At 36.8% G+C, this 24,981-nt stretch overlaps 1 protein-coding gene across 1 annotated transcript; it reads right to left on the bottom strand.

Annotated features, from left to right (window-relative positions):
• Nucleotides 1-1,080: 1,080 nt before the first annotated feature.
• On the bottom strand, nt 1,081-24,778 carry LOC144445280 (uncharacterized). The gene is made up of 22 exons (XM_078134822.1): nt 24,684-24,778; nt 23,601-23,725; nt 23,400-23,463; nt 22,693-22,745; nt 21,677-21,769; nt 21,069-21,263; nt 20,520-20,718; nt 20,012-20,176; nt 19,604-19,741; nt 19,323-19,444; nt 17,956-18,232; nt 15,683-17,301; nt 14,952-15,110; nt 12,127-12,639; nt 11,374-11,436; nt 8,619-9,359; nt 7,954-8,100; nt 7,415-7,483; nt 6,460-6,559; nt 3,705-3,886; nt 2,907-3,067; nt 1,081-2,108 (listed from the first exon to the last, which is right to left on the bottom strand). The coding sequence occupies exons 2-22, from the start codon at nt 23,706-23,708 to the stop codon at nt 1,991-1,993; spliced, it is 5,286 nt and encodes a 1,761-aa protein (XP_077990948.1). The 5' UTR covers nt 23,709-23,725; nt 24,684-24,778; the 3' UTR covers nt 1,081-1,990.
• Between the last annotated feature and the right edge of the window lie 203 nt (nt 24,779-24,981).

Raw genomic sequence — 24,981 nt, 5'->3', positions numbered from 1 at the left:
GAAGATGTAATAGTAGTTTCTCCTATTTACCCATTGGCTGCATAATGTGTTACTGCTAGATGTTTGGATAATATGTATATATGTATATAGAATTTTATAAAACTAAATATTGTATATAGTTGTTATATATAGAGTCACATAATACTTATATGTAAAATATGTTTTGATATCTTCATTATGCGTGTATCCTGGAACTCCTGGTGACATGTTTCCAAATTTAGAAGTTTGTGTTGCTTTTTAATTCTATTATGTTAAGTTTGAAATGTTGTGTTATAGAGTATGTATACTTGCTGCAGAATAAAAATTGATTTTACTTAATAATTACTGTGACCTCTTTAATGCTATTTGTTACTTTTTTGTATTGTACCATGAACAACATGTAAACATATATATACTCGCATATTTACATACATGCATATACACAATACATACATACATACATAATATACATACATACACATACATACATATACATGTACGTACGTACATACATACATACATAATATACATACATACATACATACATACATACATACATACATACATACATACACACATACATATACATACATACATACATACATACATACATACTACATACATACGTATATACGGTACATACATACATACATACACACACATGCACGCATGCATACACACACATACATACATACATACATACATACACACATACATATGATATACATACATACATACATATATACACATACATACATACATACATACACATACATACATACATGCACACATGCATATACACACACACATACATACATACATACATACATACATACATACATACATACATGTATGCATACATCCATCCATACATCCATCCATCCATACATACACATACACTGTATACACATACATACATACATACATACATACTTACACACACACTCACATTCACACATACATCTCTTGTACTTTCTACACTGTTTTGATCCAATAAACCTGTGTACTAGTGATCTGTTACGTCATACAAATACAACACAAACATTTTCATCCATCAAACAAAGCTGTCAACTTTATTTTGGTAAAAATTAAATTCACTCTCTAAACAAAAATACAGTTATGTAAAACTCATAAGAATAAGGATGTAAATATACTTTGGTTGGTCTTGACAATGAATGTAATACAAAGTCTATATAACATGACAGCATTATACTAAAACAGATGCTAATTTACATTGAATTCTTATGACTTGCAATAACAACTGACTGGTTGAAGAAAAAAGGCGTTTAATATGGCACTGAAACATCTAACATACATTTGTACTATCAAAGTGTGTGATGTTGATTTAATCTTGGTTGGTGGATTGATACCTGACACTTATTATCTTTGAACAACACACAGTTGATGGCTGTTGCTATGGGTATGGTTGCTATACATAGTTGTTGACTAACTCATATACACACAAAGACAGATACTTTACCATGCCTACAGGACAATTGGACTTGCTCAGCTGGGCCAGTTGTGTGTGTGTGTGTGTGTGGGGGGGGGGGGGTGTAGCTTAAGCTATTGTTCAACTGTTCTCAGTAATACATTTTATTCATGCCATAAAAAATTGTACCAAATGAGCTAGAAAGATTTGTATTGGTCAATACACCAGGATTAACAAAATAAATACATAGGTTGTATGTTTCTGACATATATATAGTTCTCTATGAAGGCTCAGACCACTGAAGGTAATGTGCAGTGTAAGTTCACCATTTACAATCTTTCTATGAATCCTCTGGATGTCAAACTCTTTTACATCAGTCTTTATAAAATATCAAGTGTCGGATGACTCCTCTAATAAGGAGTCTAAAATCAACAGTTTTACACAATCATTAAATGTTCCTTCTCACAGGATTTGTGCCATTGTTATTTTACCCCTTCATCTTGGTTGCCATAACAACAGATGATATTGTTCTGATCTTGCATATCACGTGTCCATCGCGTTGTAGATACCATTATGATGCCTTCATCTTCTTCGTCTTTTGCTGGCTGTGTTTGTTTTGCTGGATGACTCCGACACTTTCCGTTTACCATTGGTAGAACTTGAACTTGAACTCTGACTATCACTTGTAAAAAGTCTATAAGTGATACTGGTTAAGGTAAATAGCAGTTATGGGCAATAGTATACTTTGTGAATCTAAATCCTAGTTTGAAATTGACACACAATTGCCATTTGTGCAGCACAGCGCCAAAGTACCCTAGTGTTAAAACATACGAAAACCAGAGTATCCAGGGAAAACCTGTTGTTTAGCAGTGTCAAACTGAGCATCACCATTTTTACATACAGATCTGGTTCATTATTAATCAAACCTCTTTGCCATTGACCTCTTTGCCATTGCTGCTGGGTTTGAACCCATACTGCAGTAGTAAGAGGTACAACAGCTAGCCCTTCGACCACCACCAACCCTGACTGCAGGGGTAAGGAGCATACGAGCTAACTGCTCAGCTGCCAACAACCCACACTGCAGCGGTACAGAGCATACAAGCTAACTGCTCAGCCACCAACAACCCACACTGCAGTGGTACGGAGCATACAAGCTAACTGCTCAGCCACCAACAACCCACACTGCAGCGGTACAGAGCATACAAGCTAACTGCTCAGCCACCAACAACCCACACTGCAGCGGTACAGAGCATACAAGCTAACTGCTCAGCCACCAACAACCCACACTGCAGTGGTACGGAGCATACAAGCTAACTGCTCAGCCACCAACAACCCAACTCAGTACAAAAACAGCTTGAATTTCAAACACTTGAGCAGAGACTTTTTCAAGATAATGCTAGGATGTAGACTGTGTTTGTTGGGTGTGTGGGAGAATGACACATTTTTTCAATATAATTTGAATACTGGACTACTAACAACATCATAGTTAAAAGGATATGGGTCTATTTGTATATCTTGTCTCATCAAACCAGTTAATATATACTCTGTACTGACTACTGGTATGGAAGCCTTGATGGCTGCTTGACATGCAGATTTATCAGCATCACATGATATCACTACTGTGTGGTCATCGGGTTTACGTGGCATCTGAGTTAAGAACTGTAAAACAAACAAACCATCACAAGATATTACTGTGTGGTCATCGGGTTACGTGGCATCTGAGTTAAGAACTGTAAAACAAACAAACCATCACATGATATTACTGTGTTGTCGTCGGGTTACGTGGCATCTGAGTTAAGAACTGTAAAACAAACAAACCATCACATGATGTCACTATGCAAGCTCTGACGCAGCACTACCGTAAAAAAAAAGTCGACCGCCACAACTTCCAGTCAAACTTTCCAAAGCAGCTGTTGGTTGACATACAACTACTAAATTTGTATATATAAGCAGCACTAGCTTTTGGTGGAATTGTTAATAAATCGCAATTTAATTTTCTCCAAGCACAACGATCTTTGGCAAGTGCATCATGCCTTCAAAATTTCCTAGTAAACAATGTATGTATGTGAGATATGATGTACATTGATGCCCCAGAGCCATTAGTTTCGCACAATCCCTTCAGTTTACTAGTAGTGTGAGGGCCTTATGTAATGCACTTGACCACTGAATCATGACTAGATGAACTATGACCCGAGATGAACTATGACCTGAGATAAGAATGGAATGGAGTCCTGAAGGGATGTAGGACATTACACACTGGGGTATAATTCAAATGAGGGGTTAGTCGTATACTCACCACTCCTCCAGCACATTTAATGATATCTTTTAGTATGTTAGGTGGTGGTGCTACTTTGTTGGTCACATGGACTTTGTATCCTTGTAAAGCTGATCCTTCCAATGCTTTCTGTCGTGAAGCTGCCAAATCAAAACTGTACTGCTCCTCACCTTGTTTGTCTTTCAATAAGAATGGTTCAGAATCTAATATACAACCACAAACATCAATAATAATTAGGTGTTATTCATACCCCAATATTTTTCTTCATTCAGCCAAGGAAAACATGAGTGGCCTAAGGGGCCTTGTCACTACAAGTCTAGTGAAAAATATAGGAGAATAACATAATTACACCAGGTCACTAACCAGTCTTGGTTAACAATGAATATACCAAACATAACTACTTGTTACTTACCTAGGAATGTATTAGCTTTCTTACACTGCTCTAACCAATCTTGGTTAACAATGGGTATACCAAACATAACTACTACCGTAGTTACTTACCTAGGAATGTATTAGCTTTCTTACACTGCTCTAACCAATCTTGGTTAACAATGAATATACCAAACATAACTACTAGTTACTTACCTAGGAATGTATTAGCTTTCTTACACTGCTCTAACCAATCTTGGTTAACAATGGGTATACCAAACATAACTACTAGTTACTTACCAAGGAATGTATTAGCTTTCTTACACTGCTCTAACCAATCTTGGTTAACAATGGGTATACCAAACATAACTACTAGTTACTTACCTAGGAATGTATTAGCTTTCTTACACTGCTCTAACCAATCTTGGTTAACAATGGGTATACCAAACATAACTACCGTAGTTACTTACCTAGGAATGTATTAGCTTTCTTACACTGCTCTAACCAATCTTGGTTAACAATGGGTATACCAAACATAACTACTAGTTACTTACCTAGGAATGTATTAGCTTTCTTACACTGCTCTAACCAATCTTGGTTAACAATGAATATACCAAACATAACTACTAGTTACTTACCTAGGAATGTATTAGCTTTCTTACACTGCTCTAACCAATCTTGGTTAACAATGAATATACCAAACATAACTACTAGTTACTTACCTAGGAATGTATTAGCTTTCTTACACTGCTCTAACCAATCTTGGTTAACAATGGGTATACCAAACATAACTACTAGTTACTTACCTAGGAATGTATTAGCTTTCTTACACTGCTCTAACCAATCTTGGTTAACAATGGGTATACCAAACATAACTACTAGTTACTTACCTAGGAATGTATTAGCTTTCTTACACTGCTCTAACCAGTCTTGGTTAACAATGAATATACCAAACATAACTACTAGTTACTTACCTAGGAATGTATTAGCTTTCTTACACTGCTCTAACCAATCTTGGTTAACAATGAATATACCAAACATAACTACTAGTTACTTACCTAGGAATGTATTAGCTTTCTTACACTGCTCTAACCAATCTTAGTTAACAATGAATATACCAAACATAACTACTAGTTACTTACCTAGGAATGTATTAGCTTTCTTACACTGCTCTAACCAATCTTGGTTAACAATGGGTATACCAAACATAACTACTAGTTACTTACCTAGGAATGTATTAGCTTTCTTACACTGCTCTAACCAATCTTGGTTAACAATGGGTATACCAAACATAACTACTAGTTACTTACCTAGGAATGTATTAGCTTTCTTACACTGCTCTAACCAATCTTGGTTAACAATGGGTATACCACACATAACTACTAGTTACTTACCTAGGAATGTATTAGCTTTCTTACACTGCTCTAACCAATCTTGGTTAACGATGGGTATACCAAACATAATTACTAGTTACTTACCTAGGAATGTATTAGCTTTCTTACACTGCTCTAACCAATCTTGGTTAACGATGGGTATACCAAACATAACTACTAGTTACTTACCTAGGAATGTATTAGCTTTCTTACACTGCTCTAACCAATCTTGGTTAACAATGGATATACCAAACATAACTACTAGTTACTTACCTAGGAATGTATTAGCTTTCTTACACTGCTCTAACCAGTCTTGGTTAACAATGGGTATACCAAACATAACTACTACCGTAGTTACTTACCTAGGAATGTATTAGCTTTCTTACACTGCTCTAACCAATCTTGGTTAACAATGGGTATACCAAACATAACTACTAGTTACTTACCTAGGAATGTATTAGCTTTCTTACACTGCTCTAACCAGTCTTGGTTAACAATGAATATACCAAACATAACTACTAGTTACTTACCTAGGAATGTATTAGCTTTCTTACACTGCTCTAACCAATCTTGGTTAACAATGGGTATACCAAACATAACTACTAGTTACTTACCTAGGAATGTATTAGCTTTCTTACACTGCTCTAACCAGTCTTGGTTAACAATGGGTATACCAAACATAACTACTAGTTACTTACCTAGGAATGTATTAGCTTTCTTACACTGCTCTAACCAATCTTGGTTAACAATGGGTATACCAAACATAACTACTAGTTACTTACCTAGGAATGTATTAGCTTTCTTACACTGCTCTAACCAGTCTTGGTTAACAATGGGTATACCAAACATAACTACTAGTTACTTACCTAGGAATGTATTAGCTTTCTTACACTGCTCTAACCAATCTTGGTTAACAATGGATATACCAAACATAACTACTAGTTACTTACCTAGGAATGTATTAGCTTTCTTACACTGCTCTAACCAATCTTGGTTAACAATGGGTATACCAAACATAACTACTAGTTACTTACCTAGGAATGTATTAGCTTTCTTACACTGCTCTAACCAATCTTGGTTAACAATGGGTATACCACGCGATAAACCACATAAAAACTTGACAGTTCTCCTCACCTACACAAAATAACAAATACATGTTCAGTTAAAGACAAATATTTTTAAGAAAGTACATTTCATTGAGTTATTATTTTTCAAATATGAAAGACTTTTCATTACAGTTACTGAAATTATTAAGATACGTGTATCAATTGATGTGATATTAAAATTTAATAAAACCTCATTAAGTGTCTTGTTTTTTTAATATGTCTATGAATGTTCTCAATCATCCAGGTATGAAGTTAATAACAAAGTAACATAATTATACTCTATCCTACTGGACTTGCTGTTGCCTTATTATAAATTCACCAAGACTTGGACGTTTTCCAATCACATTTTCAATACTTCTCATTACAAGTCACAGATGGTCATTAGGTTTCGTGAATAGCAAATTAATTTGATCAAAAATGATGTCCACTCAACTGTGATGATCATGATTTGGACAAAACATATTTATCATTTTTGTGTATGATAGTAATTAATTGTCTGTGTAAGGCATTAGACTATTACAAATACTGCAAATTCCATTTTTAGCTCCTTCAAATTTATCGTCTTCTCAAATTTTCTCATAAAATACTCAATGATAATAAATTATACACAGCTATCACATCTTCTCCATCTGTCATTACATTTCGTCCTGTATGTCTGTCATGTTTTCTCTTGTATGTCACTTTTTGTCCTGTACGTCTGTCACCTATACCATGTATACCCCCAAGGTACACAGACAGGAAGTAGAGCGCCACCATGTCAAATTTTGGAAAGCTCTATTAACACTTCATGAAGTACTAGTAGATACAATTTCAATTGTTGCCATATACAATATAATTGCAGTAATTGTTGGAGGAGTATTAAAGGGGAATTGATATACCTTACCTTATCAGTGACTAGATGTGTACATTCATATACTGAGTCTACCAACACACCACCAAGGTTGGTAACTGTCTGTAATGAAATCATGATATAATTAATCACAGGTAAGATTTTTACTTTTAGCTGAAAATCTATCGTTTTGTAATTTGTAAATTCTTTTCATATGTTCCATAGTGAACTTTTACACAAATGCTGGTTTTCTGTTTTTAAACACTTGCACACAGAGAGAGAGAGACATATAACATTAGACACACAATATAATCAAACATAATACACACACACACACACACTAACACACATAGACATACATACATACATACATACATACATACATACATACATACATACATACATACATACACAGGCTGTCAGTCAGTCAGAAGGCAGCAGCAAATACATATGGACAGGCAGACAAGCAAACACACATGTGCATATGCAGGTGCAGACAGACAGACAGACAGACACAGACACACACACAAAGCATTACAATGTACATAATATTATGTTATATGTAAAAATTAGTCATGTGACAGATGACTGACCTTCTCAGCTATCTTATCAATAACACCAGTAAACATAACTTTAAAATCCTTAGAATTTAAAGATGATCTCCTTCTTAGTGATGGCCTGGTTGCTGAAGTACTTTCTACTTTGTTGTCCTTTTTCCTCTTCGTTGGTGTCTCTGAAGGCTGTAGAGAGAATTGAAACAGTGTAAAGGGTTGTTGTGCCATTATAGGTTTGTGCCAAGGGTAATATAATACACATGTAGAAATGAATGAAGCTGAGAAAGAATACAGGGCAACTTAGCACCAACTAGACATCTCAAGAAATATCCCATCCTCACTAAGTTTCACAGCGATTGGGCCAGCAGTGTTTGACTAACTTAACTCATTTATGCACATTCACGCATGCACACGTGTGCGCATATACACATGCATGTACAAGAATGCACACGTGCACACACACACACACACACACACACACACACACACACACACACACACACACACACACACTCCTCCACTCGTGACTCCATACCAATAGCACTACTGAACTTCCGTTCAGCTTTGCTAAAAACTATGGGTAACTCAACTGACAACACACAGACATACATACATACATACATACATACATACACAACATTGAACCAGCTCTCAGAAATTTCTGTCAAGTCATTAATATATTTTTTTCAAAAACACCTCAATACCTGACTCTCCTCATCAGTGTCGTCCTTTGTACTTTGTGCCCGTGTTGATTTCCTCTTCCCAGCTCTCTTACCACTTTTATCAGTTTGTCCAGCCATCTTTTTGCCACTTTCCTGTGAATCCTTCTCACTACTATTTTCAGCCTCGACATCAATTTTCATTTGTCTATTTATTCTAGACTGAGTTTTATTTTGAGATGTTGATGGTTTCAGTTCTTCGTCACCCTTCTTTGTATGCCTCGAACTCCTACCTGCCCTACCCTCTGTAGTAGTGGAATCTTCTGGAGTACTGACATTTTGTTTCTTTCCCCTGATACCTTTTCTTGTTGAGTTACTTTTGTCTGTATTAACATCCTCTGTGGTGTTCGTACTTTCTTGTGTTTTTCCTCTTGTACTCTTTCTTTTATCCTGACTATCCACACTTTTATTAGAATTTTCTGATCGACTAGTTTCTTGTGTTTTCTTTCCTCTCGCTGTCCTTTTCTGATTATTTTTATCATCATCTATTTTATCAGAGTCCTCACTTTTACTAGAATTATGTTCTTTATCATTTGTTTCATCTGAAACACTGACAGTTCCTTCTCCCTTTTTCCCTCTCACGGTCTTTTTCTTGGTAGCACCTTTTCCTACACTCTCTGTACTAGCTGCCTTGGCAATTGACTTCCGTCCCCTTGTAAGTCTTGTATCCGGTACTACAGGTGTTGGTGTGGGTTTGTCAGTGTCATCACTGGTTTGTACTATGGTCTACAAAGTAAAGGGTACAGTCACACATTAGGTAGATAATATCAGAGAATCCCATGATGCTAGGCTTGAAAGTACAATAGTCTGAGATATACAGACCACTAAACATTGTATCTTGACTACCACATTAGTAGTAGTCAAGGGTACATAGACCACTAAACATTGTATCTTGACTACCACATTAGTAGTAGTCAAGGGTACATAGACCACTAAACATTGTATCTTGACTACCAAATTAGTAGTAGTCAAGGGTACATAGACCACTAAACATTGTATCTTGACTACCAAATTAGTAGTCAAGGGTACATAGACCACTAAACATTGTATCTTGACTACCAAATTAGTAGTAGTCAAGGGTACATAGACCACTAAACATTGTATCTTGACTACCAAATTAGTAGTAGTCAAGGGTACATAGACCACTAAACATTGTATCTTGACTACCAAATTAGTAGTAGTCAAGGGTACATAGACCACTAAACATTGTATCTTGACTACCAAATTAGTAGTAGTCAAGGGTACATAGACCACTAAACATTGTATCTTGACTACCAAATTAGTAGTAGTCAAGGGTACATAGACCACTAAACATTGTATCTTGACTACCAAATTAGTAGTAGTCAAGGGTACATAGACTACTAAACATTGTATCTTGACTACCAAATTAGTAGTAGTCAAGGGTACATAGACCACTAAACATTGTATCTTGACTACCAAATTAGTAGTAGTCAAGGGTACATAGACCACTAAACATTGTATCTTGACTACCAAATTAGTAGTAGTAGTCAAGGGTACATAGACCACTAAACATTGTATCTTGACTACCAAATTAGTAGTAGTCAAGGGTACATAGACCACTAAACATTGTATCTTGACTACCAAATTAGTAGTAGTCAAGGGTACATAGACCACTAAACATTGTATCTTGACTACCAAATTAGTAGTAGTCAAGGGTACATAGACCACTAAACATTGTATCTTGACTACCAAATTAGTAGTAGTAGTCAAGGGTACATAGACCACTAAACATTGTATCTTGACTACCAAATTAGTAGTAGTCAAGGGTACATAGACCACTAAACATTGTATCTTGACTACCAAATTAGTAGTAGTCAAGGGTACATAGACCACTAAACATTGTATCTTGACTACCAAATTAGTAGTAGTCAAGGGTACATAGACTACTAAACATTGTATCTTGACTACCAAATTAGTAGTAGTCAAGGGTACATAGACCACTAAACATTGTATCTTGACTACCACATTTATAAAGGTGGTAGTCTGTTAGACCAATGGAAATCAATACAAAACTGTTGCTGAAATAGTGCACTTGGCTAAATCTGACACACGGGTGTTTAAGTTAAATTCATGCAAGTTGAATAGGGAATTTGCAGTCCAGACTGAGCATGCTCAGACACATAGGACTATGGGATTTTTTCTGTGGTTATTGTAATACCTAATCTGGAGCTACCGATAAAATAAATCTCCCACAAAGGTCAGGGTAACTATGAATTGATCATTTGTGATTACAAACAATGTAACAATATTGTTTACAGTACTAAATGATTAGCATTTATTATCCAATTTCCCATGATGCAACATTCAACATGGCGGATTTGCAAGTTCCCTATGATGTGACAGATGCAAAAATATTATGTGCAAGAGTGCTGGCAAAAACAAGGTAGATATTAACATGAGTACTCGGTGCACCTGTGATTTTATGAGCATGGTGAGTGAAAGTGTAGCAGAAAACATAACAAACATGAGTGTATATAAAATACCTAAACCACTCATGCATTATGGGGTTCCAAACACAATCATGGTACATTACATTATATCAAACTATGATAACAATGCAAGTTTGACCCGATTTGCCTCATTCTGTTAATCCTGAGTTTCCCAACTTGTGGTTTTCAAGAACGACAAAATACCCCCTCCTCATAGAAAGAAGATTAACCCGGATTCCCAAACCCTCGAAAAAAACAAACAAACAAACAAACAAACAAACACTACTTACTTCATCAGTCTTGTGTACCTGTGTTGTTCTTCTACCTCTTCTACTGGTTGCCTTGGCAACTTCCTGTAATAATACATTTCAGGTTGTTTCAAATATATGATACATGAAAACCTTTGAAACCGACATCTTTTCTGACGTAATGTTTGTATTGCTAAATTTTGTTGAACTACGATAATGTCTTTCAAAATACACAGGATATGAGAGTCTTTGAAATAAATCTTTCCCCAGTGTGGTGTTGTGAATTCTTTATCACATGGACCAAATCTGATCACAATTATAGTTTGCCTCAATATTTTATCTTTGACAACTATGATACGGATAGTGAAACATGTCAATGACATCAGATATGCTAATGATTGTGCTGTGTGTCTGTGTGAGGGTTTTGTGTGCATGTGTAAGTGTGTTTCTGTTGGTAAGTGTGAGAGTATGTTCGAGTGAAAGTGAGAGCATGTGTGGGTATGTATGTTTGGGTGTGTGTGTGTGTGTGTGTGTGTGTGTGTGTGTGTGTGTGTGCGCGCATGTGAGTGTTTCTATTGCTAAGTGTGAGAATATGTTTGAACGAAAGAGCATGTGTGTATCTGTGTGTATGTGCATCTGTATGTGTGTGTGTGTGTGTGTGTGTGTGTGTGTGTGTGTGTGTGTGTGTGTGTGTATCTGTGTGACTAGTTGGGTATACTACCACTCCTCACCAACCTACACAGTAGTTGCCAAAGATACACAAATAACTAAGCTTATCAAATCCATGCAATTTACCTTTGGTTTGTTCTCCTCTTTCTCCAAAGCAATTGGCAAACTTTGACCTCTTTTGCGTGTTTGTTTGGTACTCTGTTCTACAGTTTCAGAGTCTTCAAGTTTACCATGTGATGATGTTGATGGTTGCTGATTATCTTCAATCACACTGGTTTTTCGTCGGCTCTGCCTGGTTGGTTTATCTTCTTGATTCTCCACCTTGTCATCAATCACCGTGCTTTTACGTCGGCTTTGCCTAGTTGGTTTTACTTCCTCTTTTTCTTGGTTGCTGTCTGTGGCTTTGCGTCGACTTTGCTTGGTTGTTTTTTCTTCCATCTTTTCTTCAACTACCAACATTTCTGACTTTTCTGTTTTATTACCTAGATTACTCTGCATAGAGGTTTTATTGATACTTCCGCCGACAGGGACAGGTTGTTTATCTTTGTTGTCTGTACCTACAGATCTTCTACTCCTTGTAACTGTCTTGATAGGTGTGGCTGTATCTTCATTGTTTTCATCAAAACTTGGAGTCAGATTCTAAAATAAACCATTTCAAATTCATTTTATCTCAAATGAGCTATTACAGTTGAACATATATGAACTAAACATGAAAATTATACCCTGATTGTTGACATCACAACAACATGTTTCTAAGTTATTAGTTCTGCAGTGTTCGAAATATCAGGTGTTCGAAATATCAGTCAGAACATTAAAAATCGCTGTTAATTTCAAAGAAGTTTCATCACTTATGCATGTGGAGGCGTACTTCTGTTCTTGTCCAATATTTTTCTTCAATCGGCCTGAAAATTCTGAACCAAGGGTTTTGTCACAATTCAACTTCCGACTCCAGGGTTCGTACACTTAAAGCAAAACAAAATTCCAGGACTTTCCAGGGGTGTTTCGTCAGTTTTCCAGGGGTATTCATATTGATTTTGGCCATTTTCCAGGGGTGTTGACACTAAAGTATATTTTTTGAATGACATCTAATTGTCTGATGTGGACGAGAAAAATCAACAACAGTTCCCATATGTCACAAAACATTTTAAAGACAATCGACACTATGCAAAATGTTGGTTTCAAAACCACGTTTACACGCTAAGATTAACGGAGAAACCTCTGCCCTACCCCCCGAGTAGCCGTTTCGTCAAGCTGGTGCATTGATCGTGTAAGATTGAGTCGCAGCATTATAATAATAATAATAATAATAATAAGTTTATTTCACCAAGAATAAATGTACATGTACATGATTGGTGAGGACCAGAGAGGTAGTTCTAGTGGAACTAATCGAGTCTCTGGCCCTGAATACATACACTTGTTAAATGAAAGCAGTAAATTTTGCCATCTTATATACATTAGATATACATTAAATATATTTACAGTGTCAACAAAGACTGAAACTTACATTAGAAAGAAAAAATATGATACAGGATTTTCACTATACTGTGTTCAAAAGATAATTTTTAAGCGACTTTTTAAATAAATTTCTTGAGGTTATTGATTTTATCAGATTTGGAGTTTCGTTCCAGTGTTTTGCGATAGAGTAATAAATGTTGTTTTGAGTTGTTCGTCAGTCTAATTCAGACATATCCAGAAAAATAAATCAAAAACTAAAGTTTGTCCTCGTTATTGTATGGTTTGATGTTACTAGATTTATAAGCCACCTAAAATAATTTTTTTCTTCAAAATTTTGAATAAAAACGTCATTTACGTAACGAAATTTCGAGCTATGAATAACTGAATACATTCATCGTTTGCGTCTCGATGTTTATGTACGGATGCCACGAGTTGCGGAACATCGCGATTTCAACTCAACTTGACCATTGACGAATGTTACTGTACCGACAACATAAAACAGTAGTTTATTCTTTTAGAACATGTAACACAAATACCCATTTATCGACGAAATAAAAGTCACAACTGTACTTCCACAACCCGGAAATTCAACTTGCACTTCCCTAGGCCCTATCCCTAGATTGTAGTATCAGTCGACTCGTGCGCCGAACTTGTAACAATTTCTAATCAAGGTTGATGATGCTTTGATACTCGCTACAGTGTTACGATAATCTTGTTAACAGACCTACTGTACATGTTACCCCGGCCGGGACTGTTACAATATCATGTCCCTGAAATGACGACTGGGAGATGTACGGAGTAGCAATATATGCAAGACCGAAAGAAACACTGCGGCGCCCATTCAACTAATACGCACGGTCTGTGGGGCAAAGTGTCTTGTGGAACGATCGCTTGACTGCCTGGGTTCAAGCGGCGTGAATTTTGATTCATCACCCAGCGTGGCGAAAGACTTTGAAAATATTTTCGCGATTTCACATTTACGAGATTCCGAATCATATGAATGGGTGGCTCGAGCACAAACATGACGATCGTCAATATTAATCGATCGATTGAACGTGATCATTTTCCAGGGTTTTCCAGGGGTAGGGCGCATTTTTCCAGGGTTTTCCAGGGCTTTCCAGGGAGGGTTTGAAATTCCAGGGTTTTCCAGGGTTTTCCAGGACTGTGCGAACCCTGGACTCTCTGTAATCAAAGCCCCTTAGGTCACTTGTATTTTTCTTGGCTGAACAATGAAAAGTACTGGTAATAATATATAATTGTATTCAATCCCCTGTGGTTTACTTTCTATGTTTATAATGAATGGAGTACATTTGTACTGGGGAATAATATCTAATTGTATTCAGTCCCCTGTGGTTTCCTTTGTATGTTTACAATGAATAAAGTACTGGGGAATAATATATAATTGTATTCAATCCCTTGTGGTTTACTTCATATGTTTACAATGAGTACCTCTGTTCATTCAAAATGTGTTTAGAATTCACAACAAAACTCATTACCTTAACATTAAATGCCACCCTCTGAGTTTTCTTAGGAGAGCCTTCTTTCTTAGGTGAAGACATAGCTGATTTGGCAGGTACTTTTTTTAGCATAGATGGTATCCTGATTACACGACGTCGCCCATCATTTTCGGTTTCTTCATCACTTTCTGGAACAATCTGTAAATCGAATAATATGGTTAGCCAGAAATTCCACTCCATTAAATTCGATTTAATCCCCAATATTTGAATCCCTCACTCTTCGATCTCACTTCGAGACATGAGGGTGAACGCATGGCACATCACAGATGGACGGATAGATAGATGGACAGACAGACACAGACAGACAGACGGACGGATGGATGGATGGACAGAACCCAATGTACAAGTCCCCGCCAGAGATATGATGGTGAACTTGCACACACACACACACACACACACACACACACACACACACACACACACACACACATACACAGATAGACACATGCACATATGGACGGAACAAAATGTATAAGGCCCTCCGGTGCCCAACTGCTTATTTATATAGCAAAGTTATTGTGTAAATTTGAAAGCACTTTTTTATCAATGAGGACCAATTCTTTGTTCAGGAACAACGTTTTCTATAGCTCTGCCACTGACAACTCTTTTTCACACCTACATTATAACATAATCTAAAATGGACCTGCCACACTTACACACACATTTGAATCCTAATCTAAAATAGGTCTTTAAACAGCTGCAACACTTACTTCATCATCATCCCCATAGACCTGAGTTGCTTCAGTGAAATCACTAGTTGTTGGCCTCCCTTCTGCTTCCTCTCCATAGACCTGTGTAGATGCCAGTAAATCGTCCTCACCATAGGCCTGGGTGTTTGCTTCCATATCATCCTTATTAGCACTAGGCAATGTTTGTTTCCTAGCAACCGTAACTCTTTCTGTTTTCTCATCCTGAGCCCTTTCTCTTTTCCCTCTCTGCATCACTTCTGCATCTTCTTTCACCTTATCTTTACTTCCCACACCTCCTTTATTTTGTCTTCCTCTGGTTGACTTCCGCCTCCCTTTCTTTTCCTCTTCACCTTGTACGTTTTCTACATTAGTTTCTGGTTTTGTGGAGGCAGCCTTAGCTTTACCTGTCATCCTTTTGCTGGCTCCTTTCTTCTCTGCCTGTGCTGTTGTTTCACTAACTGCCTCAGAAGTTTCACTTTTCTTATCTATGACGACAGTTGCTTCCAGCTTTTTGTGTTCACTTTGACTCTTTCTTGAATTATTCTCCTCCTGTACACCTTGATTATCACCACCTTCATTATCCATGGCAACAGTATCATCATCGTTGCCCATGGGAACAGTATCATCTTCATCACCCATGGGAACAGTATCATCTTCATCATCCATGGGAACTGTATCATCATCATCAACTTCCATGCCATGTGTGGTCTCTATTTGTGGAGTTTCACTGTCACCATCACCTGCAGGATGGGGAGACTCATCCTCAACATTATCATCTCTGACATGTCTCTCATCTCCTGTAGCCTGAGTTGCTTCTTCATCTTCATCATCATCATCTTTGTCATCTGTGACTTTAACAAGTTTTCCTTTTTTCCTTTCTCTATCATAACCTACAACCTGAGTGGATTCTTCTTCATCACCATCAGTATCCAAAATTTTGGTTAATTTTCTCCTCGTCACCTTCCCTTCTTTCTTATCTGTAGTTTCTCTTGTAGTATTTTTCCCTGTCCTAGTATTTTTACTTCTACCTTTCTTAGCAACTGATGTCTTACTTGTTTCAATGTAATCATCAACAACCTGTGTGCTTTGCATTTCTTCGTCTACCATCAAAGTGTCTCCCGTGTCATCTTCTTCATCATCATCTTTCTGTTTAGTATCTTCATTTTCTACGGCCAGTGTGGCTTCATCTTCATCTAAAATCATTGTCTCTGCAGGCCTAGCATCTTTGTCATCACCCACTGCCTGTGTTGCTTGGTTATCTTCATCAGTGTTATTGTCATCACCCACTGCCTGTGTTGCTTGATTATCTTCATCAGTGTAGTTGTCATCACCCACTGCCTGTGTTGCTTGGTCATCTTCATCCAACATCATTGTGTCTGCAGGACCAGTAGTTTTGTTGCCATGGTCACCTTCAACTGCCTGTGTTGCTAGGTCATCTTCATCAGTGTTGTTGTCATCACCCACTGCCTGTGTTGCTAGGTCATCTTCATCCAACATCATTGTATCTGCAGGACCAGTAGTTTTGTTGCCATGGTCACCTTCAACTGCCTGTGTTGCTTGGTCATCTTCATCAATGTTGTCGTCATCACCCACTGCCAGTGTTGCATCTAGATCTTCTTCTTTATCTTCCATATTCCTTCCTATGTGAGAAAAATTCAAATTAATAGTAAAAGTGCAATTAACATTCAGTCTGACTCACATGTGTACATCTTGGGGTTCCACACTACAAAAATCTAGGCAGTAACTCGGGATGCTCAAATGAAACATGTTTCTGTGTAGAAATTTACATGATTTACAAAGGATTCCTCTAACCATATACAACCAGTGACAACTAAACATTTACAAGCAGACCTTGTTACAAACAAGGAAAGTAAACAACTGACTTCCCAAGTCCAATGAGGAAGAAGAACTCATGGCACAACATTGTGGACTCTATCCACATGATGATGATAATGATGATGATGACACAACTGAATTAGATTAATGACACTTGACACAGCATGTTGGAAGTACAGAGAGATGTATTACATCAATCAGATAAGAACAGTTCTATGACCCCTTTTACACAATATAGCTTACACTCACACATGAATTTTCAGTTTCCCTGACATTTCTTGTACATGTAAAGAGGCCATAACACTATTTTTATTAAACCATACACGTATCTCTACTTCTGACATGTTGTACCAGGTATTACTGAATCCAATTCATTTATTTACTTTCCCTGTTTGTAACAAGTTCTACTTGTAAACGCTTGCCTGTCACTGGATTTAGTGTCTCTACAAATGACATACCTTTGTTAGTTTTATCATCAATGGGTTGTATTTCTTCATACCCATCATCATCATCATCATTATTCCCATCATACACCTGTGTCGGTTCCTGGTCCAAGTCATCATCATTATCATCATCTTCATCATCACCTTCTGCCTGCATCCCATATGCCTGAGTAGCTGCTTCACAGATGGTATCGCCAACATCATCATCTTCAATGTCAGTAGCATCATTATCATCACTATCTTCACCCTTAGTGACATCGTAAGCCAGTGTGGCATCGTTGTCTCCTATGGCCTAATGGAATAATAAATTGTCTCCTCCTTAGATATACATACAACCCATAACACCTAAGTAAAGTGTTTTCTGTATGTACCACAATCATTTATAGCGTCCATATCAAGTACAACCCATAACACCAAAGTAAAGCGTTTTCTGTATGTACCACAATCGTTTATAGCATCCATATCAAGTACAACCCATAACACCAAAGTAAAGCATTTTCTGTATGTACCACAATCGTTTATAGCATCAATATCAAGTACAACCTATAACACCAAAGTAAAGCATTTTTTGTATGTACCACAATCATTTATAGTATCCATATCAAGTGTAAAAGTATACTGTTTCATTTGCTAATTGACCACATTAAAAAGGGCACATGCTAGGCTTGTAAATGAACCAATTGAAACAGTATACTTTACACTTGATATGAATGCTATAAATGAGCGTAGTACCCTAGACCCTACACGAAAGTAGGGTCTAATACAGGACGTAACACATAGAGAAAGTGCTTTACTTCAGTGTTAGTCATTGTATATGTTATGTTCCAATATGATTCTCTTATTCACAACATGAAATAGTATGTAGTGACAAAAGCTTTGAGATTGATAAACGCATCTATAGTACTCATATACTATCAGTTACTAATACACTCACAACCAGTTGTCAAGGTTACATGTTTGTATCAGTAATCATAACTACTAATTCTACTCAATGTCACAATCAAATCAGTTGTCATGGTATTAGGTTTGTATCAGTAACCATAATTACCAATGGACTCTACTCACTTTTAGAATCATGTTAATTGCCTTGGTAACAGATTTGCATCAGTAACCATACCAACCAACAGACTCTGAAACATCACATGTTTATGCGAGCATTCTGTGTAAATTGAACACCATCTAGCGCCTTTGCACAATTTGACTTTTTGGAATTTGGCGCTATATAAATTTTTATGATGATGATGATGATGATGACTCTAATAACTGTCGTGTCAGCTGTCATGGTAACAGATTGCACCCTTAACCATACCTATAGACTCTACTCACTGTTAGAATCATATCAGTTGTCAAGGTAACAGATTTGTATCAGTAACCATACCTACCGATGGACTTTCCTCACTGTCATCATCTGGGACGTCGTAAGCCATGGTAGCAGCCTCAGCCAGGTTACCTCCATCCATATCTCCATCGCTTTCTCCTTCAGATGACAAATTTAAATTTGGACCTGAGAGAGTTAAAAGATTACAAAATGTTACCAATTTCTATTTTCTTATATTCTGAGTGAAATATCACCTTCCTCACTTGTGACTTCATGAAGCCATTACAAAGGTTCACTGGGTAGAAAGCATACAAATATACACAAAACTCTACATTTGATATCTACCTGGTGGTGGCTCTTTTTTATCATCATCCTCAGATTCTACAAAACTATCATCATCACCATGGCCACCATATGCCTGAGTTGCAGCACAGAAAATAGACTTGTCCTCCTCCTCCTCATCTTCTTCATCATCTTCAACATCTACAAATAAGAAGTGAAATGATAACAGTGGTAGTTTATGGTATTTGAATAGTGAACAACTTTTTGTTATTGCATATCAATTCACATTGTTTATTTCAATGTATATGTGTTTGTGTGTGTGTGTGTGTGTGTGTGTGTTTGTGTGTGTGTATGTATGTATGTATGTATGTATGTATGTATGTATGTATGTATGTATGTATGTATGTATGTATGTATACATGTATGTATATATGTATGTATGCATATTAACAAAGGAGTGCATACACCTACCTTCTATAGAGTCATTTACTACATAGGCCTGTGTAGCAACATTGGCATAGTCAGTTACATCTAAGTCCCCATCATCTTGATTCTTACTATTACTGCCATTACGTTTACTATCATCACCACTTAAATCAGTGTCTGAGTCAGACTCTTTTACAAATACAGGCTTCCCTGTAAAAAGACAAAACATGTACTGAATATGTTGACGTGGTAGTACTTACAGCAATGTGGCTACAAGAGCGTGTTTTTTGCCATTTTTAGATTTTACCAGAAATCAAGCTAGAGGCAAATTTCCCAACACAAAGTATTGTTTGCAATATGTGGTAGATTACATACGATTAGTAATCCAGCCTTCTGTTTACTAAGATAGAGGGAAACTTGCAACTTTGGTACATTTGTATGCAGCAACCGAGAGACAAACGCAGTGAACATTAGCTTTGTCACTTCACACAGAGGTGAAGCAACAGACACAAACAGATCACGATTACTAATTACACCTATCTATATTATTCACCTTTTTGAACATCACCAGACACCCCATCTTCATCAGAATCTTCAGCATAACACACAGTGGCTTCAGCATGTTGTGGTGTTTTGAGTTCTAACTTGACAACTTCTTGATCACCTCTCTGAGTAGGTCCAATGATATCACTACTGTGTTCATCACCAGCTAACATATCATCTGTGTCACTACCACTATATATTAGACTATCCTGAAACCAAGTCAATTCAATTCTCATATTATCCTGGTCAATTTTTTAAAAACAAAGATGATTGACATAAACTTCATGTTACATCAAACATTTCAAGGAAATTGTGAATTTAATCATCAAATTTATTGCATTGGGTTAGCAAAATATTCACCATCCAATTCAGTCAGTCTGTCACCATTGATCACTTTTGATTATGGCTGACCCACGCAAGAAAGCCATGCTAAATAGTCCTGTGCAGTGACATAGACAACAAGCCTTCACTGGAGACATAGTCCCCACCCCCACCCATCATGGTGTGTTTTATGGTAAAGTTATTGTACAAATTTGAATGGTGTCTCTAGATACAAAACTTCATAATTTATTGACCAATTTGCTATTTGATCTTCAACATGGAGGTCAAAGTCACCGGGCACTGCCCATTGGTGGTAATTAAAATCATGACTTACCTTCATCTCAGCTGACACCAAATATTGACAATTAACATCAGCAAATGTGAGAGAATCTTCATGTTTTAATTCATATCTTACATTAGGTTCTAAGTACATCTGTAAGAACACAAACACGGTCATTATCAGATACAGCTATCAAAACATGATACAGTGTACACATGACATACATTGCCAGTATCACTTCAAACATGTACAGTGTAAAAGTTGTTGATAATTGAGACCCTAACATTTATTAAAATCACAGACGATTCAAATGTATGTATTTTAACATAGTTGAAAATAAAACAAGTCTTCATAGAAGACAAATGCCCCAAAATACTTTTATATGACTATAATGGGTGAAATTGATTTTTTTTTATTTTGACCCCGAAGGTAAAGCTTAAAGGTCATGGTCATATATAAAGCTACAGGCAGAAAGGTCATATCCCAAAGAGAGGCTAATAAATTTGGGTATAAATATCTATTCTAAAAACAGTGTTCAGTCAAAGTAACAAAGATAGCTAACATACCTTATGTCTTTTAGATTTGTTCCTGCTATCCATATCATAGAGTAAGTGGACACCACTGCTTACTTTTATACATGCATGTTGTTTGGATAAAGCCTGTACAAATGTAAATATTTAAAATTGTGGGTTTTTTTAGGGCAATAAGCACTTTGGAGTCATAAATATTCATGGTTAGCATTACATGTTATGATATATGCTTGTCTGCTGACTCCATTGAGACAAAGTTTGTCCATGGACTTCCACTGAACCAGGAACAAGTTTCAAATTGGTGATTCTTGGCAGTCAAACATAATTCATGTGATGTTAAATTATGAAATGACACTCAAGATATCATGTTTACGAAAATGTATTTATTTCCTGCAGTGATATGCCCTTTTAATAGCTGGGTAGATATGTGGAGACATCAGGCTAACATTGTGCAGGCAATTCTAAGTACTTGTAATAGCATTTTGCCTCATGTTAGAGGGTCAAAATAGGAGGTCGACTTATTCTCACGCACGCCTATAGTAATGCATGTGAAGCACAAGGAGCTGAAGTTAAGTCACCCAAGAAATTGAATATTCATTATATTTACGGTGAGCCTATATGCAGTAATATTCTATTTCAGTTAACAAGAATTGCAAAAGGGGATTCTTGAGTTGTAATGTACATGTAAAGAAAGTTACAGTTATTACAATAGACAGTGAAGTTAGACCGACTGTTTACATACTGCCAAACCAGAGTGACTATAGCGTTTTTTATGTCACCCGTATGCATTTTTTATTGCAAATTACACAAACAAAATACAGACATCGATAAAGCACATGTATATGAAATGATAGAGTTTATCACATCGTGAACACAAATCATCATCACTGAAGCAAGGGAACAGAGAACTGTGATATAAAAATGTAACTTTTATTACGTGCACACTAGCAGTACTTAATTTTGTTTGTGTAATTAGCAAAAATAAGAAATAGCAAAAAACATTGGGTAGGATATTAAAAACATTGTTTCTAGTATATCTGCTCGTCACTTACCTTGATAGGTATACTGATTTCCACCTTGTCATGTCTTCCAATCCTGTTCTCACCTGACAATAACAAAACAAATTTCTTTAACAAGTTTGTGATTGTTTGATACAAATTATGTGATAAATTTCCTGAGAGTGATTGATAAGTTGACTGGCACATTCAAGCCTAGTGTAACAAGAATCCATTTCCCATTTGATTCTCAGTATTGGGGAAAGTGTGTTGGTATTTTTTAGGGTTGCGCTCATTTGTAAAATGCACAAATCATGCAATCACACAATAATAATTTTAATTTTTATACAGCACACTCACCAACTTTTTGCTCAAATTGCGTAACAAATATTAATTACCCTTGGTATTGACCTATACAACACAACGACCCTTTATACATGTACTTTCTTCAACTTCCTGGAGAGCATACAATCCACCACAGCCTCAGTAAGCACATAGGACTAAAGCATTCACATTGCAACCTCTATCCTGCCAGGTACCCAATTATACAGCTGGGTTGACTGAGGCACAATCATGGTTCAAATCTTGCTCAAGGACTTTAGCCATTCAGAAACGAATGGCAGCAGCGGGGCTCGAACCTGCAACCTGCAGATTCCAGGCCAGCAACTCTAACCATTTGACCATCACGACTCCACAATGGCATGTCCTGAAGACAATACTGATAAATATTACAACATCTCAAACTAAGACACATAGGGACATACCTTCAAAAACTGGATACATCGTTTCTTTTACACCCTTCTGTGTGAACACTTTTAGAAAACCAACCTTCAAAAAAAAAAAAAAAACAAGAGAAAAATATTAATCCTCATTTTCCCAACAAATTACTACTTCTGTACAAACAAATACCCCTCTACATTGCCTAAACTTTCTTTTGGTTATCTTTAGATAAATAGTTTACTTACTGGTTTCTTTTGGTCGTCTTCAGAATCATCATCCATGTCTATAGCTTGTGTGGCATCTTCATAATCATCCAATGGAATCACTTGGGTTGCATCTAATTCGTAATCCATGCTGGCTTGGACGAGAGCTGTGAAACACAATCAGAACAATTTTTTTAAGGAGCAGTTCCGAACTTGTATGTTTCGACTAAATTACTCAGTTTTCTTCTGAAGTTCTGTTGTTATACTATAGTACACAGTTCAATCATGGAAGTGCCATCCAAGGTGGCACTTCCATGAGGTACACTTGTCATATCAACACAGAAGGACTTTGTAACTTGTATGATCAGTAACAGTACCTCGATGATACATCCATGAATAGGAGTTAGACTCCCTTGTGTGATCTCAACCTGACCGAGTGTGATCGCCTCCCGCACATATCGTGTACGTTTCCCCTAGTGTGTACGTGCATGGGCCTAGATTTTTCGATTGTGATTCACTTCGTCCAATATCCATCTTGTCCCATTACTTTGCTGTTCGGTTTATAATGTGCTGGACTAGTAATACCATGGACAGAATGAATTCACACAATAATTGTTCCAAGTGAAAGGCTATTTAGATACGTGTCAATTACACATAACATGTACACCACTTTGATCGACCGTACGTACGTACCACCATGGATGTATTAGTCTCACTAATATATCCATGGTAGTACCTTGGAGGAATTATACTGACAGTATAATTCCTCCAAGGTAGTACTGACTCAGCATATGAACATACCAATGGCAATAGAGTAATAGCAGATGGCTCTCGATGTTTACGCTGCGAGGATTCGACACGTCTTCTCCCCACCATGGTTAGCCCTATGTGATCGATGGAGGGAAGAAGACGTGCTAAAAGCCCACGTACACATCCAGAGCTAAACGTAATCTCCTAATCACCTCCATGCATGTGATGTGACTAACTTACTGTAGTGTAAACAACACGGTGTGTACGAAATATTTGCAAAACAGGAACTATGACTGTGGGCAGACAACTTAACTATGAATATTTATACATTTAATAAACACTAAGTTTACACGCTACTGATAAATAATTCCTTACCTCAAATTTGAATAACAATGTCGCTGTCTTTCAAGAAATCTCGAAGTTACGTACTACCACAAGTTTCATATACATCTGCAGCAGTCACTTCCGCATCAAGCCTCGTTTTCGACTTTAGCGCCCTAACCTTTGACCAATGAAAAGTAGGACTTGAATTTCCTTCTCAAAATCGAACATCGTGTGATTTATCGAGTCGCAATTTGTTGCATGAAGATTAAAACTTAAATGTACATCGATTGTTAAAGTATCGCTTGTATAAAACTGCTTGGATGACAAGAAAACACAACATCTAAAAAAG

Source organism: Glandiceps talaboti, chromosome 14, assembly GCF_964340395.1.
Source record: "Glandiceps talaboti chromosome 14, keGlaTala1.1, whole genome shotgun sequence".
Lineage (NCBI taxonomy): Eukaryota > Metazoa > Hemichordata > Enteropneusta > Spengelidae > Glandiceps > Glandiceps talaboti.
Note: the sequence above shows the minus strand (reverse complement) of the source record. Positions and strands in the feature narration are given on the sequence as shown.

Coding starts and splice junctions, on each gene's coding strand:
- LOC144445280 (XM_078134822.1), bottom strand. CDS start 23,708: ATGGATTACGAATTAGATGCAACCCAAGTGATTCCATTGGATGATTAT. Junction 17,302..17,955: donor TGATGATAAAACTAACAAAG/GTATGTCATTTG, acceptor TTTCTCACATAG/GAAGGAATATGGAAGATAAA. Junction 9,360..11,373: donor AGGTACACAAGACTGATGAA/GTAAGTAGTGTT, acceptor TTTACTTTGTAG/ACCATAGTACAAACCAGTGA.